General features: G+C 34.2%; 2 protein-coding genes and 1 long non-coding RNA gene across 3 annotated transcripts; all 3 read right to left on the bottom strand.

Annotated features, from left to right (window-relative positions):
- Positions 1-8,415: 8,415 nt before the first annotated feature.
- LOC102622235 (putative receptor protein kinase ZmPK1) lies at positions 8,416-11,131 on the bottom strand. The gene has a single exon (XM_052443398.1). It carries the CDS (start codon positions 10,965-10,967, stop codon positions 8,559-8,561), a length of 2,409 nt encoding a protein of 802 aa, XP_052299358.1. The 5' UTR covers positions 10,968-11,131; the 3' UTR covers positions 8,416-8,558.
- Positions 11,132-11,578: 447 nt separating this feature from the next.
- LOC102621459 (serine/threonine-protein kinase ATG1c) lies at positions 11,579-17,925 on the bottom strand. Its single transcript, XM_006493529.4, has 13 exons — positions 17,303-17,925; positions 17,028-17,145; positions 16,881-16,939; positions 16,591-16,655; positions 16,329-16,422; positions 16,172-16,252; positions 15,935-16,043; positions 15,120-15,192; positions 14,672-15,036; positions 14,200-14,558; positions 13,185-13,473; positions 12,421-12,491; positions 11,579-11,992 (listed from the first exon to the last, which is right to left on the bottom strand). The coding sequence occupies exons 1-13, from the start codon at positions 17,543-17,545 to the stop codon at positions 11,762-11,764; spliced, it is 2,157 nt and encodes a 718-aa protein (XP_006493592.1). The 5' UTR covers positions 17,546-17,925; the 3' UTR covers positions 11,579-11,761.
- A 7,215-nt stretch (positions 17,926-25,140) lies between these two features.
- Positions 25,141-25,927, bottom strand: LOC127903059 (uncharacterized). The gene is made up of 2 exons (XR_008055824.1): positions 25,838-25,927; positions 25,141-25,744 (listed from the first exon to the last, which is right to left on the bottom strand). It is a non-coding gene; the product is annotated as an uncharacterized LOC127903059 (long non-coding RNA).
- Between the last annotated feature and the right edge of the window lie 476 nt (positions 25,928-26,403).

The following is a 26,403-nucleotide window of genomic DNA, read 5'->3' as shown; positions in this document are numbered from 1 at the left end:
AGTTTAAAACTATTATGGTAGTTCAATGGGGTTTTCTAAACTCAAAATCTAATAGTTCCCTCTTCTATATGTGGGAAAATGGTCATATTTTACTTGGTTTAGTACGTGTTGATGATATAATTATTATTGGCTCTAACTATCAGTTGGTGTAGCAAGTAATTCACAATATACAGACTACCTTTGCTTTGAAAGACTTGGGGGAGCTCAACTATTTTCTTGGGATTGGAGTTTCAAAGACAGCTACTGGATTTTATCTTTCTCAAGCAAAATATATAGCCCAATTCCTACACCAATGTCAACAGGACATCATCTTAGCAAAGGATCAGGTCCAACTATTTCTAATGCATCTCAGTATAGATGTATAATTGGGGCCTTACAGTATGTGACCCTAACAAGACCTGAGATAGCATTATCTGTGAATAAACTCAATCAACTTTTGTCTTCACCAACAACAGAACATTGGGAAGTATGCAAAAGACTTTTGCAGTATTTAAAGGGTTCCATTCACTTTGGTTTGCATTTTTACCACTATGTAACATTACAAGTGAACTATTTTAGTGATTCTGATTAGGCATGTGACAAAGATCATAGAAAATCAGTTGCTGGATATGCTTTGTATCTTGGTTCGAATTTAGTTTCCTGATGTTCTAAAAAGCAACCAGTGGTTTCAAGATCCATTACTGAAGCTGAGTATAGAGCTTTAGCTTAAGCTACATCTGAGGTTGTTTGGATTCAAACTTTACTTAGTGAATTGAATATTAAACTTGTTACAACACCTATAATGTGGTGTGATAATCAAGGTGCTATATTATTGGCTTATATTCCAATTTATCATGCTAAAACTAAACATGTTGAATTGGATATTCATTTTATTAGAGAAAAAGTAGCAGCTAAAAAGATTGTTGTGCAATTTGTTCCGAGTGAAGATCAAACTGCAGTATACTTACCAAGCCACTGACTTTTGATTAGTTTCATTAACTTCGCAGCAAGCTAAAATGTCCAGGATATAAGGGGATGTTACAGAGCATGGTTAGAGCTGTGAGGATGAGCACACTTGATGATCTCCTAGCTGACGTGTAACAATTAGTTAGCTGACTCAGATTATTGTTAACAAACTTGTTAAGCGTGTGTAGAAGTTATAACAAACTCTAGTGAATGCATTTTCATAATGTATAAATACAGAGCTTAGATCTTAATTGTTAAATTGAGTTCATTCTAATAAATTACATATTCTTCTTTATCTCTCTCTTTCATTTTCAAGTTAACTTTCTTACTTACCAAACACAAATTACAAAATCTTTCACAACATAATCAAGTACTTTTTGTGTCATTGAGAATATGGACGGTAACCATTGAGAATATGGACGGTAGCCTATTTTGCACCATCCACGAGCAATTGATTCTTATGTATGAATATACATGTCGTACCATACCCCATGCCTTGCTGAAATGTGCTCATGTTAGTGCTATGTTGTACTAACGTATATTGTGCCTCATGCTAGTGGACTGATGGGCATCTTCAATATTTATCATTGCAAACTCACCAACCCAATTCCAAGTCACTAGAGAGAAAGAAATATTTATTTCAGTCATCAACGTTATTCATTGGCAGCCTGCTACCTTACAGCTGCTGTAAGGTGCAGCCCTCTCACGTGAACAGTACCCACCGCAGGCCCAAGTGGGACTCACGGAGGGCTACACCTTACAGCAGCTGTAAGGTGGCCCTCGCATATTCATTGAGTCTAATGTAGTATTTCACGTGGGTAATAATTTAAACCACCAAAATTTAATATTAAAAAATAATAGATCCCAAAATGGGACTGGTTGCTGTGTCATTTTATCTAAGACAAGTGACTAGCTCCACCATTTCAACCTTTTCTCCTAAGCAGAAAATCTGTGCAAAATATGACGGGCCAAGCCATCAGCAGGACATTCAAAAATCGTAAGTTATGCTTGATCTTGGCACTTGAACAGAGCCATTCTCTGGTCTCTGCAATCTCGATCAATGAAAATACAACATTACGGAGTGAAAATACAGAAGCCACTTTTTTATTTTATATTTCAACAACACTAGTGATTAGGTAGGAATGATTCATAACCTCTGATATAAAGATGAATGAAATTATTTGATAAATATATTATATTTTGGATATTAAGTGCATAGTAGCCTAAGGCCTAAGGGAAACAACTCTATGATGTCTATAGATACATGTGAAGTTTAAAAAAGAACTAGTCCACAATCATTTTCTTGGTATTATATAGCAATTTGGATACGGACTAATCGATTCTCAAACCATTATCTTACACAAATATTAGGTAACCTCCAATAAAAAAAATTATTATTTAGTCATGTTAGGTTTTGATTCACATTTAGTTTCGGGTGTTAATGATGAATTTGTAAACTCTACAGTCGAGTATTTTCTTACAGATATCTGATCATCTATAATTTCAAATACTCGACTGTAGTCGTGTATCTGTGCAATACTCGACTGCAATCAAGTATTTTCTTACAGAGAGCTGGTCATGTACAATTACAAATACTCGACTGCGATCGTGTATCTGTGAAAATATTCGACTGCAGTCATGTATTTTATTACAGAGAGCTGGTCATGTATATTTGTAAATACTCGATTGCAGTCGTGTATCTGTGCAAATACCCAACTGCAGTTGTGTATTTTCTTACAGAGTATTCCCTGAGCATAAATGACAATCTTGTTATATCACATAGATTATACAAACTATCTGCTCCATCATTAATATAATTAACAAAGAAATAAAATATATTAATGATGTCAAGTTATCTTTAATGACATCAAATATCAACAACATCCTCATTATAACTATTACATCTCATGGTCCAAAAAATGACACATCAACAAAGTTTTTAAGGGTAGTACACTACAATTTTTTTTTTCATGACTTATGCCCAAATAATTTGACAGCCAAGGCTTTTCGAAATTGTGTAACATGATCTTGTTGGCAATATGAATTGACATCAAGTCCATGGGCTATGACCTCCAAGTACCGCAATAAAAATGCTCCACAATCACCACTAAAAAAATTCATATAAATCAATTGTTAAAAATCAGCATTCTTATTATTATGTTCAAAACACATTATATATATAGTACATACCCTGATTTTTGTTGCGGGATGTCACGTACTTGCACGATGGGCCAAAGAATTTTCGATATAACCTCAGTACAGTTTCGATATAACATCATTCTTATTATTATGTTGAAAACACATTATATATATAGTACATACCCTGATTTTTGTTGTGGGATGTCACGTACTTGCACGATGGGCGAAAGAATTTTCGATATAGCCTCAGTACAGTCTGGATGTCACGCATACACGAGTTTGAGTAACTTATAGTGACATGAAGCCGCATACTAGATAACAATTTACAATTCTAGTTCCAAACAATAAACCACAAATTTCCATATTATTGCAGCTGAACCAGTTGGCCATTTTGTAACCAATTATTACTTTATTCAATTGACCCAATCATATGGTACTAAATCACATGTATTGAAAATTAAAAACAACAAAACCTGTGTCAAATCAAATTGCTGAATAAGAAAATCATAAAGACAAGAAATTTATAATACTTGCAGTAATCAAATGGCCTCACAATTCTACACAAACTCTCCATCCATCACTAATCCCCTTGCTTCTTGAGCAATTATTAATGAAAAACTAAATTTATCCACCCACTATTTCCATTTCTAAGTAAATATAATGTCAATAGTCCAAAATTAAATTATCTCGTACAAGTTTCCTAATTAACATCTTTCAGTCGTTGAAAATAAGAAATGAGATATATGTAATGCAGGTTTTTTTTTCATTAAAATTGTAACCCATATCTCCACATAAGCACAACTCCAATACTTGAGCTTTTGTACCAAATTTTCAAGTCATTCAAGATAGATTCTAATGTTACTAACAAATCACACAAATTAGCAAAGCATATATTCGATAAAATCATACTCAACAAGGTGTAACAGTCAAGTTTTGAGTGGTAAATCACCTTTCATTTGCCCAATTTCAATTCAAGGCAACAAATTTATGGGCTAGAACAAAGGGCAACAGAGGCATGAAGTAACAACAGCAAAGCATCATTGGCGTTAACCTCATCTAATGGCGCTTCAAAGGGACTGCAATCGAGCCTGGCAAACAACTCTTCACTCTTTTTTGCTTGCTTGAATTGGATTCAATCTTGAGGAAGGTTTAAATTTGGCAAAAATGGGTGTTGTGTACGTTGGTCATGAGCGAGAATTAGGGATTGTGTTTTGTGACTGATTATGCAGGGTAATTTAGATGATTTTAGGTTTTTAATTAGGGCAATTTCGTAATTGCACATTAGAAAAGGCATATATGAGGAATTTTACAGTATGGGGGTGTTTTTAGATAAATACCCTTTTTTTGGGGTATGCCACGGACAAATCCTTGCAATTCACTCTTGCCACATAGTGTCATTAGTATTCCCGTCGACCCTACCAATAGTTCAGTATGTCACATGTATTCCCGGCGACCTGACCAATAGTTTAATATGTCACATGTATTCCCGGTGACTCGGCCAGTAGTTCATTCAGGGTATTTTACCCTGCAATAATCATTAGTAGGTGTGCACAATACAACTACTGTTCGGTTATATCAGTAACAGTAACTACAGATTATGAGTCAAAACCTTAAATATAGTTTTCAGTCTTTCAATTTTAATCTTTCAGTAACATTTCAATAAAACGCTCTTATAAAACATTGAATTGACCAAGTTTTGCAATTTTTTTTTTAAGGAAAACCATTTATTGAAAACAAGTATTTTAAATTTATTTTTAAAACACATTTAAGAAAATGTTTTAAATAACTTTAAAACCATGAAGTGCCAATACATTTGGACAACATTATTTTATTCATAAATATTTATATATATACTTATAATAACATTATGCATGAATTTACTTACCTCGATCCAAAACAATCAATGGCAACCCCAATCACATGAGCTCACTCTTGGCCTAAAATTATTAAGACAATTTTCTTATCAATATTTTATTCAAATCTGATCTTGATAGGAAAACCCGAAAATTCTTAAACCATGTACTCTTACTTAAGCACATCAATTCGTTAAACTATACTAAATCATCATAAAGGAGCTGATTTCTAACAAGCTATAACTATGTCGAAAAAATTATAAATATTACAAAAAATACTGTAAACATGTTGGCATTCAATAAGAAACTTAACAAGATTAATTAGAGTTCATAAACATTTCCAAAAACTGATTTTTCATAAAAACATCAAAACTATCCAATGACGATATAAACAGAGGATTGCTGGTTCAAAAATTTATAATTTTAGTTATACACGTTGAAAAATAGTGATTCAAGTTTTGACAAAAAAATTCATAACTTTAGTTATACATGTTGAAAAATAGTGATTCAAGTTTTGACCATCAGAGGAGACTATAAGGAATTAGAATTAAAATTTATAAGGCATTTAATAGTGAAAAAGTAACCTAAACTCGCTTTAATACCAGCCGTAGCAATTCTGGAAAACAGTTTCCAGGATTGCAGCAGCCAGCTCTATGATTTTTAGTGATTTTTATATTAAGATAAAAATTACGAAATTAAAAACACAGAAACTAGACATATATATGTACAGTCATAAAAATTCCCAAAATTTTCAGAAGTTGTTTGGGTTATGAAATAAAATGTAGAAGTGAGAATTGCTGCTAAAAATCAGAATTTTCCAGCGCAAGTGTTCTAATTTCGAAAAATCAAAACAATTAATATACAATGAGTTTTTTAACAATAACATATGGATAGAAAGGTCAAGGTGTCTAGTTTGATAAACTAAATGTATGAAACTCAAAGAAAATAGTAGTCATACACGATTAAATATACACTGTTCACAGTTTTTCAGGATAACATAATAGCGCTATTTTCACTCAGTAACAACATATATCAATACATGATGATGTTTTCACATTTTTATCAATACAACACAAAAAAAAAAAAAATCATTCAATCAATCACATAAAATCACAATTAAAACCAGAAGTTCAATCTTCTCAAAAAAAAAAAAAAAACCAGAAGTTCAAAGGATTATAAATTTTTACCTACCTTCAAAATAATCAAAAATAAAGAACTAATTTAATGGTAAATAGGAACACAATCAAAATCTTCCTCTCTTCTTATTCAAAAACATGAATTTACTCTTGTTTTCATTGCTATATTCTTTTCTTGATTAGTCTTTAGGGTTTTAAGAAACAAAAATAAGGTAAGAATGGTTTTTATAAGCCAAGCCTTTTAATATCCCTACCCATTAGGGATTTTATTTCCTTTTTTAATAAGGTATTTAATATATTTAAAAAAATAATTTAGTGATTTTAAAATTTAAAACACTCATCATTGACCTAAAATATTATGTTCCATAATAATAATAATAATAATACAAAATACGGGTGTCACACTTGATATTCTACATGCTTGCCTGCCTCAATCTATTCAGGGAAAAGAATCGATATCAAAATTTCGAAACTGAGCTCTCCACCGGACGTCACTGAAATTATGATCCATAATGCTTAACAGAAGACTATGAGAATCTAGACCAGCAAGTATGGCACGCATACAAGCAGCAACCATCATTTATTCCGAGTGAATTCAACACTAGATCATGACCACTTACAAGTTTATTCACCCAATAATAACGATCAACATCAATGTTTTGCATTATGTTGATCGTTGAAGTCTAGTTAGCTATGCTTGCAAGATGAACTTTTTTCCTCGGGATTTAATAGAGACACCAAGATAATGATAAGATCCCACTCCCTCTGCGAGCTCCCTACTGGAATAGTCTGCCCTTTAGATACAAATTGCCAGGGTCTGTCAAACAGAGGCCATTTAAATGGTTCTGAAAGAGTACTACAAATGTCGAAAATAAGACCAGCCATTGCTGCTCTTGTGTAAGTATTTGAAAATTTGGACATCAATCAAACAAACAGACAAGGAATAAATTCTCTTAGTAGTTTTTGCACTGAGCCAAATTTCATCATATTCCACATGAAAGTGAAAAGATGTTAATGAACTCGTTGCATTTTCAAATTTCAACGCGTTGCTTCCTTTCATGTTTTGAACCAATCGTAAAGACAGATCAGGTTGCCCACTGTACCTCAAAATTCATCTGGTTGAGTCTGAGAAAGGAATAAATCCTTCAAAAGTTAAGATTCCACCTAGAGATGAGAGTCGTACTTATGACTATACTATAGATTGACAGCAAGAACATTGATCGAATTTTAGTAAGTTGTGCTATTTCCACTCTATGTTGCAAGAAGATAAGACGTTTCAATTCTGAACTCAAGTGAAAAAACTTCTTAAAGATATAAAGCTCCACAGCATATGGGTTTGAGGTTCCTTTTCTTTCCATTTTACCTCGTCAGAATTCCATTCAGAATGTAAAGGCGGCATAGCCGAAGCCACCTCCTTTTTATCAAAAGTACAAGTGATCACCGTGTTTCTAGTCAGATTTGGAGGCTTTATTTATCTATGATTTGACTTTATAACTCGGATTTTAAATGGATTAATCACTATTAACCAACTCATTTATGAAACACTGTTTGGATCTTTAACAGTTGATTTTTTCTATGATCTCTCTCTCTCTCTTTCTATCAGTAATGCAATGCTTTTGCATATACATGTCACTCTCCGCAGAATATATAGTCAGCAGCATGAAAATTTCTCCTTATTTTTCAATTTCTTTGTGGGAGAGGCAACCGTACCTTTTGAGGTGTTTTTTTATGGTTAATTTATCTCTACCTGAATATCGAAATCTTGCACCTTCACTGAGAAATGGCGTTCCTTGCCAATGAAAACCAAGCTACAAGAAAGCAAAATTATAAAGAGATCGATTTTGCTTTGCTTCGACATTTGTTAGGATGTGTTTGGGAGTGAGGTGCTGTAGCTTTTAAGCTGCAGCTGCTGTGGAATAAAAGCTACAGCTGTAGAATAGAAGTTGAAAAAAAAAATTTGCTAAGCTACCAAAGCTCAGCTACAAGTGTTACCAAACAATTTAGTAATTGGGCTTTGACAGCCCAACTACCTCACCACACTCCCAAACGGGCTATTAGTTCAGGTCTGTGCTACAGATTTCTGCAACTATGACATCTAAGCCCAGTTCGTATCAGATATATATTCCTTTGACTGCAATGCTAACGAATTTCCAGTTTTAGTTTCTTTTCTTTTTCAATTTTAAATTTCTTGGGACAGCAGTTCCTGCGCTTTATGACATATCTATTGTGCATAAGCAGTAAAAGCTACCTACTGGAGAGGACTTGGCAATTAACTACATGTTTCTTTTCTGTTGATGATATTTCATCATCCAATCCAACAAAAATTGTTTCATCATGGAATATTAGCGAAGGCAAATACTAAGCGAATCTTATTAATTGAAATATTACATTTGAAAAAGCCATCAGTTGATTTTACAAAATAAAACTGTGTCCAAGTCATCAAAGCACAAAAATATGCTGTAGCTAGAAAAGAAAAGAGTACTTATCAGTGATCGTCTGTAATGTGGATTTCAGACTCAGTTTCACATTCTAACAGGGACTGGACTACTGAATCCATTGTTGGTCTTTTGCTTCGATCTTCATCCACACAGGATATCCCAATTCCAATCAAAGTTGCAGCCTGGTTCGTGTTAAATTTTCCTTTCAATCTTGGATCCACTATTTCCTCTATCCATGCTTCCTCTTCATATAGAATTTTCCTTTTCACTTCCCTGACAAATCTTTTCAACTCTGCTTCCTGCCCTTCACCATCCTCTACCACCCAGTTTGAAAGCCGAATTCCTTTCACCATCTCAAGAATCACAACTCCATAACTATACACATCAACTTTGGCAGTGATGGGAAGATTTGAAGCCCACTCTGGAGCCATGTAACCTTTTGTTCCTCGAATCTGAGAGAATTGAGAACTATTGCTGCCCCTCTGAGACAACTTGGCTAGACCAAAGTCAGCAATCTTAGGCTCAAATTCACTATCCAGAAGTATATTTTCAGGCTTCACGTCACAGTGGATAACCCATTCCAGACACTCATGGTGAAGATAAGCTAGACCCTTAGCTGTCCCCAAGGCAACTTTAAACCTCTCTTTCCACCCAAGAAAATATGAAGAGAAGAGATGCTTGTCCAATGATTGCTTTTCAACATACTCATAAATTAAGAGTCTGTGTCTGCCTTCTGAACAGAATCCCCACATTCTTACCAGGTTCATGTGATAGATTTTTCCAATTGTACTCACTTCTGCCCAAAACACTTCTTCTCCTTGATGTAAATCTCCTAGTCTCTTCACAGCCACTGCCCTTCCATCGGCCAAAACACCCTTATACACAGCCCCGGAGCCTCCTCTGCCAAGCTCTTCCTTGAAACTTTTTGTTGATTTCTTGAGTTCAGCATAACTAAATCTCCTGAACTGACTTGATAATGCTTGATATCCTTCTTCCAGTGAAGACGGTACATCTTGTCTTCTAAAGAGCAGCCACCAACCTGACGCAATGACGAAAACTTCAATTGCGCCAATTGCCAGTGCAAACCAGTAAAAATAGCTCCATCTCACTCTCTTAGCAGTGGTGTCATACATAGATGGAGATCCAATCACAATTTGAGATTTACTTAACCGGCATACAGGATTAGTGCCGTTTAGAATAGCAGGTTCTGATGCCTCCACACTCACTGGCAATTTTAGATATATGATGCCTGGAAAATTTGGAGCCTTGAAGCCATTAAAAAGCACACTTTTTGTGAAGCAGAGCCCTTGACCTGTTAGCCTGTAGCTAAATCCTGAACACCGACAGTCACCCAGGCACAATTTCATACAAGCCTCTTTTGATATAGTCTTACTGTAGTTGAGGTCAAAACCATAGAAATCTGTATTTGGAACCCCAACGAATTTGACTTCCGTCAAGCTTGATGAACAAGTTCTATTAAACTTAGGCTTGCAACCTTTGCTCCAATCCCCTGGCTCAGTTGCCTCATACCCAGGTGGGCATGAGCACTTTGGCTCGGGTGTATAAACACAAATCCCATTTTTACCACAGACACCATGCACTTTACCTGGCTGCATAAGAGCTTGCCAAGAAATCATCCATGATCCCGTCACCTTGTTAAGACTGTAAAGCCTGAGGTTTCCATCATAATCCATTGTCAACCTCCTTTTTATCCCGAAACCCATGTCTATAGCACTGAATTTCAACTCATCACTTGATGAGAAACTGCCAAAATCATCTAAAACAGCTATTCTGCTACTGTTATACTTTGTTCTTCCATTTTGGAACACATCAAAATCGGGATCTGGCCAGTACACACTTGAAATTTCAGGCCCATCATATATCAACCTCAATACATTATCATTATCAAAATATAAACTAAAATACCCAGATGCATAAGTTCCATTTCCTACTCCAGAAATCAGCTTAGTGCTCTTTCTAAATACTTGATTAGGAAGGAGTGTATCAGTAGGATAATCAAAGCTTTGCCATAGGATTTTACCATGTCTGTCCTTGAGAACAAGATTTCCAGTATCCAGAAGCTCTGCTCTATCAGCACTAGTAGAGGTTGTGTTAGTCATCCAAATGACTGTGTCATCAACATCAGTTAAGACCATGGCGCCATTTCTCCGCAGAGAAGCTCTGGAGCCCTGGCCGTTGACTGGTCTGTCACGGTTAGCTGTCCAAACAACAGTTCTGTCTCTAGAGTGCGTGAACCAGATTGAGAACAAATAAGCATTTCCACCGAGGCCATAAAAGCCACAACTGAATGTTTTGTCTGGGGAACTCAACACGCCTGTATTATCTTCAGCAGATAGAGAAGAGCCCCTACGCAAGAAGTTTTGGCTTTCCGATGTTTGAAAACACAAGAGTAAAAATATGAGAACAGTGAGAAATGATGGAGAATTTGGATTCATGGAAACCTGGGGGATCAGCTTACAAAATCTGGATAGAAGTTTTAATTGGTGAAAAGCTTTTCGGTGACCAAGTTTCCAAAGAAAAATCTGGTTCCGGGCTTTACTTGGTTTTTCAATCAGAATATATTTTTTAAGGAGCCGGCTAAGTTACGTTAAACGTAACTTATGTCAGGCACAGCAACAGTGATAAGTCCCATCACTAGTACTGTTGTTGTATCTGGCGTAAGTTACGTTTAACGTAACTTAGCCAAAGCCATTTTTTTAATCATCGTCGTCATGGCCGGTTTGGCTACAGCCTCGACGAAGTCATATCACCCCCAACTCCATTATTTTGGGGCCACATTGGTTCGTAAAGCGAAGTCTAATGATAGTTTAAAAATATTTGGGTGTGAAAATTAACCAATTTCCGTCCTAAAGAGGAAACTTACAAGACGACTTCTGGAAGCCAACCTTAGCTTCCTATCTGATCAACGCTGAACACAATCGACGACTGTGTCGCATTGACCAAGATGGACAGAAACCCATTTTGATTTCAGTCAAATAAAACCATCCAAATAGAATTTTGTTATCCAATCACCATGGATCCAAGCAACTGACCAAATGAAGCACGATTTGAAGAAAGAATTTATAATTTGTCATTCTTTAATCAGAGAAATGAGAATATTCCAAAACCTACCTTTACAACAACCCAATCCAATTTCAAGTCACCAGAAAGAATATCTGTACAAATAAATACATTTTACAACGTAAAATAGGCCAACCCATGAGCAAAACAGGCACAAAAAAATTATAAGTTATGCTTGATCCTGGCATTTGAGAAGAGCTATTCTCTGAGATCTTGAATGGCCTTGTCGGTTATTAAGGATATCGATGTAATTTCGGAGCCTATATCGGTCAGAGTTTGTAAGAGAAAAAGGTGGGTTGAGGATGAGAGACGGCGCTTCGACTAGAAGGAAGACTAACAATCGCACTGCTTTTGAATACAACAAAGTTGCACTTTCCATATCACCCATGAGCTCATCAACCTGACAAGATATGCAACAATTCAAGGAATTACTAGTGTACTTAATATCTATCAACTTTATTTAAAAACATTTTCAGGAGGTGCAGTAATATGTTACAGATGACATAACTTTAATCCCGTTTCAGAATAACCAATTTTTACAACACCAAATGGAGAAAAATCAAAATACAAAACCTTACTTCATTCTAGCATCATATTAGAACATATCGACATAAACTGCAGAGCATACCTCACCACCAAATAGTAAAAGAAAACAGAATTAGTTTAATGAGGAAATGCACGCAGATAATGGCAAATGGAAAATCTGGTGTTGAAAAACCAAGAGGTCTTAGGTTTAAACCTCGCTCACATGAGAGGGAAGGAAATTGGGTTCCGTCAGGCTAAATGAAAAAAAAATGACAAATGGAACAAAATGCAAAGAATACTCACTCCCCCATGTCGGCCAAAAGCAAGGGCAGCTTGAAATATTGTCTCCATTGCATCTGGCATCTCTGTACTTCCTGCAAAGATGAAAATACAACATTACAGAATGAAAACATACACATGCAACCTTTTTATCTTACATTTTAACAACATTAGGTACATACACATGCAACCTTTTTATCTTACATTTTAACAACATTAGGTACATACACATTTCCGGTCAGCAGGGATACCGGAAGGATTCATAGCCTCTGATATAAAGATGGCCAAAATTATTTGATAAATATATAATATTTTGGATATGAAGATAGTATCCTCATGAATACTGCTTCACGAAGTCTATGGATACATGGAGTTCAAACCAGAACCAGTCAGCACCAAGTGCTCCTTTTCTTGGCATGTAGAACTTTTAGCACTAACTAATGGATTCTCAAACTACTATTCTACACAGATAATAGGCAACCTCCAATAATAAAGATTACTCTCTATTTATCTAGTATCCTCTTTGTTAATGACTTTCAAGTATTTTCATATACATGAGACCCCAAAAAAGATATATTTACTATTCTGAATATTTATCACTACTGGCTTAAAATAAGAGGCAAAAAAAGAATGTTAGTTCTCAATGTATAGGAATCATACAGGCTTGTTAATCATGCATCAATGTATAGGAATCATACAGGCTTGTTAATCATGCAGCAATGCTAAAATATAAGAAAATGAGGTGGTTTATAAAACCATTTTAAATAGTTAAATAAACAAGGCCATACCAGGTTCAATGACCTTTGCAAGTTCCTCGGCATGCTCAACTTCCCGGAGAAATTCCTTCTCGATCTGAGAGGACATATCCTCGAGCCCTCGAGTATTAACACCAGGACAATCTTCTGTATCAGGTGTACCATGCTTCTTCCTGGAGCTCCTCAATCTAGTACTCTCTCCGCTTGGGCTTCCATCCATAGCTGAGGCAGCCTGCGTATGGCAGATATGCAATGCTTGCTTCCAAATTGCAAGAATCACAAGCTGGATAGAGAATCCTTCTAGATGCTTACCTGCCACAATCTATTCAGGAAAAAGTAAAAATTTAAACATTTGAAAAATGATCTCCCCAATAGACCACTAAAATTATGATCCACAATGCTTTATAGAGCTATGAAAATCTAGACTAGCATGTATGGCACACATGCAAACAGCAAGCATCATTCATTCTGAGAGAATTTAAAAGCTACTTGATCATGCCCGCTTACAAATTTATTCACCCAACAATAAGGATCAACTTCAATCTTTTACCATACTTTGACCAATGAAATCTAATTAGCTTATGCTTATATTGAACGGTTTCTGTCATGCTACAAAATGAACTGTTTTCCTTACATCTTATAGAGATACCAAGACATTGATATCCCATTCCCTCCGTAAGCTCACTATAGTGTATAGTCTGCCCTTTAGATACAAAATACTAGAGTCTGTCAAACAATCATTTAAATGTCAAGACCAGCTGTTGCTGCTCTTGTGTAAGTATTTCAAAATTTGGACATCAATCAAACAGAGACAGGAAATAAATACTCTTGACTGGTTTTAGCACTAGGCCAAATTTGATCATGTTCCCAAAGAAAATATGTTTTGTGGTGCCCGCGCACGTGCGCCCTGGGGGGAGGGGCGCTTGGATGTCGACAGTGGGGGAGAGAGGAAGGAAAGAAGATTCCCAATGTAGTATAGTGTTGTCATTTATCATCCATCAGACCCTGATGGACCTGTTCAATTACAAATGGGCATGCCATGGCTCACCTTTTCATTCACTAATTCTGTGATGGCACATGCACACCGCTTCAATGACTTTATCCTTGTCATGCAGTGAGTTGATGGCTGCTCCAGAGCATCTCCCATATCTGTAGATCCAAGAGAAGTCCCAGGAGCAGAACTCTGACTTTCCAAGCTTCCAATATGGCTGATCTTACTGTTTGTGGCACCAATGATTGGCACAGGGGCACTAGATGTAGTGTACTTAGGAACAGATATTAGGGGTCTCTCTGAAGTTCTTGGTATATGGGTTGGCTTGGAAACACTTGTTGAAGAAGACGATGTGTCCATAGGAGGTCCCGAAACAAGAACATAATCTTGATCAACTAAGTCGAGTGAATCCCCAACTGTCGAAGCCATAATGAGAACATTAAAACAAAAAAGTTTTGCCAGCACATGTTTGGTCACAGAAAATATATTTAGCAAAATGAAAAGCGGAACAGATTGGGATTCTTGATACCTTTTGATTGAGTGTTAGCCAATCTTTGGTCCAAGCATTTCGGAGGTTCATTCAGGTTTTCATCTGAAAGTTTATAGCTATCATGTCTAAGATTAGTATTATCCAATTTATTGCCATATCTAAGGTCCAGATTGTTTAGAGCACTTGATGTTGCTTCCCTTCCATGTTTTGCATCAACAGAAAATCCATAAGTAGACTTCATTGAGGATCTCCTTTTTGAAAAGGAAGGGCTCCCCTCAGGACCACTGGAATCATCATCCAGAAAGAAAGGTAGACAATCATCTTGAGAACTTTCCACCACATCCCTCACAGATTTACTTTCATAAAAGGGAAAATCATCAGCTGATCTAGAAAACATCCTACTCCTGCAAGTAGTTTTCTGTCGTTTTAGAAATCAATAAGAATCTTATATCAGTATCATAAAGATAGATAAGGTTGCCCAGTTTACCTAAAAACTTGATCTGGTTGCGTCTGAGAAAGGAATGGATGATTGAAAAATTCTTCAAATGTTAAGCGTTCCACTGAAAATACCAGGATAAAGAGAAGAGTCATCAATAAGGGATTATACATTATTAGATGATTAAGCAAAAGCTACAAAGATTCCACCTAGAGATAAGAGTAATACTTATGACTATCTTGTATCATTCTGTTTATCACTTGTCTTGAGAAAATTGGTCAGTGCTTAACCTTTGCATCAGAAGCAAACTTAAATCGAATAGTTAGGAATCTAAATGATTCAGAAGCGACAAAAACTAGCATCACCATGAAAAGCATTCTCTTTTACTAATGACTCAAATGTCAACAAATCTTGTAAGCTTCATTCACAGGAAAGTTAATTAAATTAGGCACACTGAAACATCATAGGAAGTTTAGCAGCCCAACTATGTTTATATGGGTGCGTTGCTACTTCTATTAAGCAGCTCTAACTCAGATCAAGGCATGGGAAACACAAAGTTTCATTTCAGATATTAGCACTTCAGACCAAACTTTGGCAATTGTAAATGAGTTAGTAATTTGAACATTTGAATAATTCTATATATTCATCCTGATGTTAAAAAATAACATAGGAAATAAAGTGGGGTTGTCTGTCTCATCTCTAACACATATTACACCATTGCATTGAATTGCTGATTAACAAACACAGAATGAATATTAAGCACCCGACTATGATCTATTTTTCTTCAGTCCTATGGTCACAGCATAAACATTTGCAAAATTATTTGCACACATTCATTTTCCAAATACATCTTTTCTTAGACATACCTGGATTACGCCTTAACAATTTCTGGCATAAATCTTTGCAGTCAGCACTCAAGATTTTTGCATCTGGAGGAAAATGCAATTCAGTTGCTTTCACAATGTTCTGGAGCAACTGTACAACACAACAGAAATATAAGATAAGTTAAGGCAGCTGTAACAGCATAGAAACTCACTTATCACTCTAAGAAATCAATGAGAGAGAGAGAGAGAGAGAGAGGGAGAAAGATGAACTAAGAATACCTGTATTTGATTGCTTCCTGTAAATGGGGTTTTCCCAGTTACAAGCTGAAATAAAATAGCCCCAACGCTCCAGAGATCTGCCTGTCCATTTAGTCCAAGGTTAGACGTAGGCAATTCAAGCAAAAGAGCTAACGAATCAAAAAATTTCAACCATCACCTTTGCATCATATTTTTGAAGTTGCATAATCTCAGGTGCCATGTAAAGGGGTGAACCACACAAGGTTTCTGCAAGTCCTCTAGGTTGCAGAGATCTGCCAGAAGATTAAAATGAACTTTTATTCATAATTATCTATGGGAAGAAGCACAAGTGGGTGGGGCATGCCTGTATGTGAGACTGAACAAGCATGGATGAAGGAGAAAGGAGTAAATAAATAGCGAGTAACAGAAAGAGATGAATATAACAATATTATCAATAATACCTTGCAAATCCAAAGTCTGCAATCTTCAGAGCTGCATTGTCATCATCTGTGGAGAGAAGGAGATTCTGTTCCAAAATGAAACACATTATAAATAAAATGCTTCACCTGAATTTTTTTTTTAATTAAATGGACAGGTTTGATTGATATCAAAGGATATCCCATGTCAGCACCAAACTACTTAGCAATTCTCATTCTTTAGCCTTCTGCAATCTTTATTGAACTATATCATCATCATGGATAAAATTACAATGCTCGAAACAAATCATAGTTCTGGCTCAAACATACTATACCTGGGGCTTTAAGTCACGATGTATGAGATTATTATCACGAAGAACTTGTAAGCCAGCAGCTGCAAATGACAAAATTTTCCAAACATCACTACAGGACTCAATCATCGAAAACGCAGCATAAACAACCAGAAAAGTCTCAGCACATGCCTAGCTGCTTCATGAAATGCTTTGCAGTTTCTTCGGGTACACATCCATGCCGTTGAATATACATAGATAGATCACCACCTTTGCAATACTCCAATATAAGATGCAACTTCCCAGGAACCTAGAGAATTTATCAGCTCACATTTTATTCATGTTCTAAAGCAATACATGCAAAAGTCAACACCACTGAAGCTAAGCTAATTTTTTAGCTGCACAAGAAAATCAATGAACATAATAACTAATCTAATTTAGGTAAGGTAATTAATAAATTGACTAACCTCAATTATATCGTGTAATCGAATTATATGAGGATGGTTAATTCTCTTTAGAATAAAAATCTCTGACATAAGACTCTCTTGTAACTTCTTGTTGAGTCGACCCATGGCGATCTCCTTCATCGCCACTTCCGTTCCATGGACTCTGTGCCTCGCGTGCCATACAACCGAGAACGAACCCGACCCGATTTGCCTACCCACCAAGTAGTCTCCAACCACCCTGCCCCTCCCCGTCGCTTGCGACATAGAAAAAAAAATACTTTTTAAAACCCTAATATCCGACCCGAATTAACTCCGAATAGCGAAAAAGTAAACCCGGAGCTGAATTGTTGGATCCTTTGATATGAGACAAGAGACGGAGGGGGAGGGGAAATTAAGAAAGCTTTGTTTGAAATTATACCTGATTTTTTTGAATTTAATGAAATAAAAATTTAGTGTAATTAATGTGGGTTATTGAAAATAATTGAGGATTAGTAGTATTTTTGATTTGATTGCTTCTGTGTAGAGAGAGGGAAGCGTGGAGCTAGAAGTTAAAAAGGAGAAGACAGAGCAGATGTTAGCATGCGGCCGGTGCTACGGTGCACCGTTAGTGCCTTGTCCGGTTGCCGTAGCAACAACTCGTTTGTTTGGTTCATTCTTGGCTTGTCATTGGTCAATTATATTTCTTTGGTTTCGGTAGGTGATGGTGGAATGGGACCTAGTTCAATTATTGTTAGGATTTGGTACGTGTCATGAGATCACTGCTTAAGAAATTTAAAGCACTTTTCGGCCTTTATTTGCTCCGATGCTCCCCATTCTTTTTTTAATTTTGATTGCGGGATCCTAGATTACTTCTTTATTTCTATTTTAAAAGGATTAAATATTGTTTTGTACTTTCGTTGAGTGCTGGTTTAATCGTGATATAGTTAGTATTGGTATTAGGATATTCTATTTTGCTGATAAGGAAATATATATATATATATATATATATAATTGCTAGTTTTTGTAATTTACAAAAATAGTATGCCTATGATATAAGCGTAGAATGTAGATAGTCGTAAATGTGTTTTACTTTCAAAGTGAAGTAAATTTAAGGTAAAAGTTGATACCGAATTAGTGGGATTCAACCTCATCTAAATTTTTTTAAAAAAAATACATATAAAAGTTATAAATAAATTTTATCATGTATCATAATTATTATTTGAATTATAAAAAAATTAGGGACTAATTTGGTATTGATACTTGAGTATAGATCTCTTAACAAGCGAAACCAAAATATAAGGAAAATACAAACTCTAATCACAATTTTTGTTTTTTTAGTGTACTAATTTTTTTTTTATCTTTTAACTCACTTCACACCAAAACAAATACACACATGAGAATGACTCATTAATTAAGCCTTCCTCCTCTATTTGTGGTGGTCGCCAAATGATGGCTAATTTTGTTAACACTGATGTTACAATTTACGACTGGTGTTTTTTCAATTTTGTTAACATTGATGTTAAATCGAGCCTTTTTTATTATTTTCTTTTATGAAATTATATCGTAGTTAAGGTGGCAATTTCGGCTGGGGTGTCACGTTTAAATAAAAAATTTTAACTGTATCTTAGATTGACAATTTATTTAATAATTGTGTCCAAAATCTGAATATTACGGGCATGCTCGGTATTGTTTCTGAATTTATATATTTGAAGAACAAAAAAAAATTGAAAAATGGTGTTTTGCAGTTGATGTATTTCAAATTTAAGTATGTGTCTGGTATCATTTTCTATATCATGTATTTTAAAACTGAAAACAGTAACATGCATTCGGTAGATACAGTTGAAAATGGTAAAAACAGAGAATATGCGTTCGGTAATACATTTTTCAAAAATAGTTTTTACTAAGCATTTAAGTTATACTTATAGTCAAAAAATAATTGTGACAATTATTACATACACAAATATACCATAATAATTAAAGCAAAATTATTATAAAAAATGACATGATGATAAAGTTTTCAAATTACCATTAATTAAAAAAAGAAGTTTTACACTGTCATTGTTTTTACACTATAATTAAGATATATATTACGAGGGGTGGCAAAACGAATAAACGAATCGAATCGTAAACGAATTGGGTCAAAATTCTATGGATTCGCATTCGATTCGTTTATTAAACGAATTGAAATTTCAGGATTCGGATTCGATTTGTTTATTAAATGAATATTCGGTTTGATACGTTTAATTCGTTTAATAGAATTGATAAACGAATCGAATCGAATCCGAATTCGTTTATTATTCGTTTATCTTTTACGAATTCATAACGAATCGAATTGAATCAGGATTCGTTTACAATTCATTTACAATTCGTTTAGAAAAATATAATTAATAAACAAAATTAAGCAAAAAAAACACAAATTTAATATCCCACAACAAAATACAAATAATTCAAATCATATTATACAGTCATCCAAATACCAAATACCAAATCCTTAATATTACAAATAACAATAATTCAAATTCAAATTATAAAGAAATGTAATTTCTTTAATTCTCTTCATTTGTCTTTGTCACCTTGAAAACAAAAATCCTACACCAAAAAGTAAATAAAATGTTATTAACATGCTGCAATATTGATAATAGTCATTGTAAAATTTCAAAAATCAAATATATAGCAAATTTGTAGCATTTTTAAGGAAATAATAATTAAACAAGATAAAAACTTACCTAGCACACTCGCACACTGTCATTTGGATCATTGGCACTCTCTGCAGATGGAGCACAATTAGTGCTCATGTTCATAATGTTTTGAGTAAGTTGGTCCACAGTAACATCCAAATTTTCTACAATAATTTTATAAAAATAAATCTTAATTAGAAACAATTGCACATAATATTATAAAAGAAAAGTAAATAAATTTTATGAGCAAGTTTTACCAATCTCTCCAAACTTCCAATCTCTAGTAGTAATAATTGCTTGGACTGTCTCTAGCTTCAATAAACTTTGAAATTGATCAAGAACTCGACCGCCAACACTAAAAGCTTATTCAGATGCAACAGTGGAGAGAGGAATACTCAAGATGTCACGAGCCATGGAAGAAAGGTTAGGATAACGAAATCCATTTCCTTTCCAAGAACTTAGAATGTCCAAATCAATCTTTCTATCAATTCTTGGCTCATCTAAATAAAGCTCCAATTCAGATTTTCTAACATAAGCACTACAATCCATGCTATCAAAATCATCAAACTCCTACAAAATAATTAAGAAATAAGAATAGTCAAAATTCAAAACAAGCATGGAAATAATAAGTCTTACAATGAACAAATAAGAAAATTGTAAATATACCTTGAACATATCTATGGTCCTTTAGTTAAGTGTACTTTGACTATTGTCATTATGTCCCACACTTGAACCAACATCACTCATTTGAGTGAGTACGGATGTAGTGGAGGAAGATGGTGTGATCAAATTATACTCACCAAAAATTGAAAACAACTTATCTCGAACATGTTTCAACTCCTCTGAATTTTGACCATAAGCCTTGCTATAAGCAAACTCAATAAATGTCATCTTGTATCTAAGATCCAAGATGACCGCTATGGCCAAAATGGTACAAAAATCAGACCAATACTTCTCAAATTTTTCAATCATTTTTTGTACCATAGTTTTCATGTACACATCCTCACTACACAATAATTGATCCAAAGCAACCTTAGCTACAAACACCTTCGGAAAATGCAAATTTGAAGCAGGGCATTTTGAACCAGAAAAAATCCATGTGATCTCATAAAACATAAACAAGAATTTGCCAATCTTTTTTATTTTCCCCCATTCTTCTTCAGAAGGACAATTCTTGTAATTAGAATCACTCAATTGTAAATGACGGAAAGCATTTTTGTAATACAGAACACTATCAAGCATGAGAAAAGTTGAATTCCATCTTGTAGAAACATCTTGTCTTAATCATTTCTTGTCATCTAGAGATACTTGCTTAACACACTCTAAAAATTTTCTTTTTTCTCACTTGTGACCCTTTGACATATTTCACACTCTCATAGGCTTTTTCTATTTCTTTCTCAATTTCTTTCAATCCTTGTTGAACAATTAAATTAATAATATGAGCACAACATCGAATATGAAAGAAATTCCCATCACACACCAAAGCATTCCTTAATCTCAATTGACTTTTTAACATTACAACACAAACATCATTACTTGAAGCATTGTCTACAATCAATGAAAAAATCCTTTTCTCAATACCCCATTCACACAACAATGACAATATTTTTTCAGCCAAAGCAACCCCGGTGTGTTGAGTTGGCATTTCACAAAAATTCAGCACTTTTTTCTGTAAATTCCATCCCTTATCAATGAAATGTGCAGTGAGACACAAATAACCATTTGTAGTTATAGAAGTCCTTAAATCAGTAGTAAGGCATATTCTACTAGGAATTTCTTCTAACATGCTTCTAATTTTTATCTTTTCCCTATTATGCATTTTTAACACATCGACTTTCGCAGTGTTCCTATAGATGTTGGGCACTTCATCACACAAATAATTCCAAATTCTTCTAATTCCCTCATATTCAACAAATTGAAATGCCAAATCATGCATAATAATGGCACAAGACAATAATTCACAAAACACATGAGCTTCAAACTTGGAAACAGGAGTTGACAGTCCATCACTACAATCTAACATCATTTGTACAGGATCACGCTTTTTAAATTTTGCACAAATTTCATAATGTCTTCTTAAATTACCTGTACCAGAATTGCGCACAACCACGTACTTAATGCTGCATTTTTTACACACCGCTCTCGGCTTGTTGTCTGGATATTTATCCACCGGAACCTTACGGAACAACGACCAAACTTGTGAAGTTAGTTTCCTTTGCCGTGGTGTCTTTTGTTCCACTGGCCTTAAACCTTTTTCAATCTCTTCTTCCAGTTCGATTATGTCATTTACATCATCATCTCCAACACTAGAATCGTTAATTGTGTAGGCTGAATTACTTTGGCTTGTGTCCATTCTCCTAAAAACAAAATAATTCAAAATTATTTCAAGGGCCCTGATTAATAGCAAAACAACACCTAAACAGCAAAAAAATAACAGTAAAATAGAAGCAATGCCAGCAAAATAACAGTAAAATAGTAGTGAAACAACAGCCAAACAACAATAAAACAGCAGTAAAACAGCAACAAAACAACAGTAAAATAGTAGTAAAACAATAGTAAAATAGTAGTAAAACAACAATAAAACATCAGGAAAACATCAGTAAAATAGTAGTAAAACAACAGTAAAATAGTAGTAAAACAACAATAAAACATCAGGAAAAATATCAGTAAAATAGCAACAAAACAGTAGAAAATAACAAAAAAATGGCAGCAAAACAGCAGCCAAACAACAGTAATAAAATAGCAGCGAAACAGTAGTAAAATGACAACAAAATAGCACTAAAACAGTAATAAAACAGTAGTAAAATAATAAAAAAAGCAGCAAAACAGTAGTAAAACAACAATAAAAGGCAAACTTTCAGTGGTGTACCGTGATGGTGGGTAGTTAGCGTGGCGGGAAGTGGTGCTGGGGATGAAAGCCTATCTTGTGCGCGACTGTCGTGGCATGAGTTCGTGCCACCAGTGGCTGTGTCGATGAGGGTTGGGATGTGTTGTGTGGCCAGATTGGTGGCGGTGGCTAGGAGTTGCAACAGCGGCCAACGGCTTTGATGGCTGCAGTGACGGCTTCTCTTTCGCTACGCGTTAGGGTTTTTGTGTTTGTGGCCTTGTGCAATCATGTGTGAGTGTGTAATGTGTTTGTTATTTTTTTTTATTGTCATATAGTAGTTATTTGCTTAAAATTACAATATTAACCTTCAAATTTTAAAAAGCTTTCAAATAAATTTAAGGATAAAAAAATAATTTAATTAAACGAATAATAAATGAATTTTAAATGAATCGACCCGTATTCGATTCGTTTATGACCCATTTATTAAACGGATTCTAAACGAATAAACGAATCAAAATTTTCAAACCGCATTCGATTCGTTTAATTAACGAATCGAATCGAATTCACCCATTTATTAAACAAATCAATTTTTTCAAACCCAAACCCATTTAATTCGCATCGAATCGAATCGAATAAACGAATCTTAACCCATATTGCCACCCCTATATATTACAACACATTATTTAAATAAAATAATTATAAAAAATTACGTGATACACATTATGCATTATGTATGTAATCATGTCATATAGAAGCTGCAATCCTATTTCTTATAGCATTCATCTTTGTGACGCTTGCTAGAGATAAATCAATATTAGTAAGTGGCCTACTAGTATCTCATTCTTCGTTGGTAACCAAATCTGGCACATCAAAGTCCCTGAACAACCTATCACTTGCATTTTCTCGTCAAATAAAATTATGCAAAACACAATATACAATTGGAATTAAACATTGCTTACATAAACTATAATTATGCATATCCCTTAAAATTAAAAATCGTACTTTTGAAATACCAAAGTATCATTCAATTACATTACGCAATGATGAATGTCTATAATTAAACAATTCTTAAGGACCTCTAAGTGTACAATCTGATCCTCTATAATCACGTAAATGATATCTCTCACCTCTATATGGTGTCAAAAAATCATTCATATTTATGTATCCAAAGTCCACAACGTAGTAATATCCTAAAATATAAAAATAATAAAACATAACTTAATTAAAAAATAAAGGCTAAAGATATTAACTTACATACACACACATACATACTTATATTCTTACCTTCTTCTGGACATGAAAACCCATATTCTAGTCTATTTAAGGCATCCATAAATATCCTTGAGTCATTTGCAATACCTTCTTAACCCTTGTATACAAATGTGAATATCATGTCAAAAGAACACGCACACATAATATTTTGAGTCACCTAAGTCTTTCTATCTCGATACAACGTTTGTTTATGTGCTGGTGACCACGCAGCAATATGAGTTCCATCAATTGCACCAATACACTTCTGTAAAAATATGTGATAATTATTAATTTATTTACCAAATATTAATGTCACATAAACATTAAAGTAACATGTATTAAATTTCTTATCTCAAAATGTGGGAAAAAAATTGAATTGTTTCTAATCTCTGGTGGCGTCTCCCCTTGAGATTTTGCTTTTATAATGTGTTTTGCCAAGCAACAAAGTGCTTTTAACACACGCTTAAAGTGTGTAAACACTGTATCAACTGAACGTTGAAAACACTCAGATACAACCCGTATAACGGCGCCAAGAGACAATATATATAAGCACATTGCCACAGCCTCCTTAATACAAACATGTCTATCGTGGTCTAACAATTGTAAATGTTCAAGTGTATAACATAATTGAATGAAAACTTCTTTATCTATACAAAACATGTTATCCATCCTATCAGGATGGCCATTTAACAACTCTTAAACAAATTCAATTTCAGAAAACTGTCCCGTATAGCATTGCCTTTTAATAAGACATTGTTGTTTCTCATATATCTTTATAGCAATGACAACGCCTAAAACTTCTTCTTCAATATCTGTTAAACTTTCAATATCATCATCTTCATTGTTGTTGTTGTTCATATTTCTACTCCGATTAAAAAACAAATCGCAATTATATCTCAAGTATATCACAATTGAAATAAAAAAATAATAATTTGAACATACAGATACAAATTCATACACCATTTAGTAATATTGTATCAAATAAATAAATAAAACAATTACAAAGTTCAACCCATAAAAATAAAAGAAAGTCCAACACATAAATTTCAACCCATACAAAAAAAATAAAGTCCAATACATAAATTTTAACTCATAAAAATAAAATGAAGTTCAACAAATAAAAGTATCACAAAGTTCAAAGCATAAAATGAACAAGCGCATAGTTCACAATCAATAATATTCAAGTTAAACACATTACATTTTAAAGAACATACTACAAACTAGTTAACCAATATCTTTTTCTATTTTCAAGCATGCATAGAAAAACTTTCCTCTATTCAATATTGGGCACTAACTTATCCATCAATCTATTGTATGTATCTCCATTAACATCTCTCAATTTCTCCACAGCTTCGATACACTCTTCAATATACCACTTTTCAACACATTGAGAAGTTGACTCCGTACTTTTACATTTAACCATCTTCAATCTAGCATTCATTACTGAACTGACCATTTTAAAGTAATTATCAAACTCACTCTTTTTGTTTTTTACCACGCTCAAATGATTTTGCAATTGGCCGATGAAGCCTTTTTTCTGTCTTACTCTTGGAAAGTGGTTCCATTGAATCAACATCATCCTCAACATCAACATGAATTCCATGACTAAGAAAATTCTTTTCAATTCACGATCCTCATTGGTAGTGCTGTAGTAATGTTGAATATCTCCCTTAGAGTTTGGTAGTGCTCTAAACTTTTTTTACGATGTGGCTTCACTCCAGACACTTTCTGTGGAAAAAAAATAAGTGTATATAAACAAAATAAAATATATTTTATTTCCATATGAAACTATACAATATACTTTGAAATTATAGATTTTACCTTAATATATTCAGCCCAAACAGGTTCTGATGTTGTGACTGTATTTGAAATAGGATCCTAACCAAACCCAGTATGAGCTATTAAGTTAAAAAACTCTCGATGTTTTTTGCGCAACAAATTAAACTTGGACTTAAGTTGCCTTACATTAAATCTTTTTTGGGATTGTTCAAATAACTTATCACTTAGAGTGGTCAAAATTTTCTTAGTGAAACTTTATGCTTGTAGATCACCCTTTTTAACATGGTCATGCATTATAGGAATAAAAGCAGTTTCAGTCCGGCTAGACCAATCAGCCTTATCCTCACCATCAACATCATGTGGATCCATATCTTGTTACTAAAAAAATTTAAAAAAAACATATATCAAATATTAATAAAAATAAAGAAACTGCTTCTAAACATACATGGTTTAAAATTTTGAAATTAATCAAATTCAATAATATAAAAGTGGATGATAGATAAGTGTTTGGAGAAAAAATGCTGAATTTTCCTAAATTATTTTCTTTTTTTAATAACACAAATTCATGTCAAAATAATATTATTAGAGTGGTAGACAACAAACTTAAT

This window comes from Citrus sinensis, chromosome 6 (genome assembly GCF_022201045.2).
Source record: "Citrus sinensis cultivar Valencia sweet orange chromosome 6, DVS_A1.0, whole genome shotgun sequence".
Classification (NCBI taxonomy): Eukaryota; Viridiplantae; Streptophyta; class Magnoliopsida; order Sapindales; family Rutaceae; genus Citrus; species Citrus sinensis.
The sequence above is the reverse complement of the archived record's forward strand: the minus strand, read 5'-3'. Positions and strand labels throughout refer to the sequence as shown.

Coding starts and splice junctions, on each gene's coding strand:
- LOC102622235 (XM_052443398.1), bottom strand. CDS start 10,967: ATGAATCCAAATTCTCCATCATTTCTCACTGTTCTCATATTTTTACTC.
- LOC102621459 (XM_006493529.4), bottom strand. CDS start 17,545: ATGTCGCAAGCGACGGGGAGGGGCAGGGTGGTTGGAGACTACTTGGTG. Junction 16,253..16,328: donor TTCAAAAATATGATGCAAAG/GTGATGGTTGAA, acceptor CTAAATGGACAG/GCAGATCTCTGGAGCGTTGG. Junction 16,044..16,171: donor CAGGAAGCAATCAAATACAG/GTATTCTTAGTT, acceptor TGTGTTGTACAG/TTGCTCCAGAACATTGTGAA.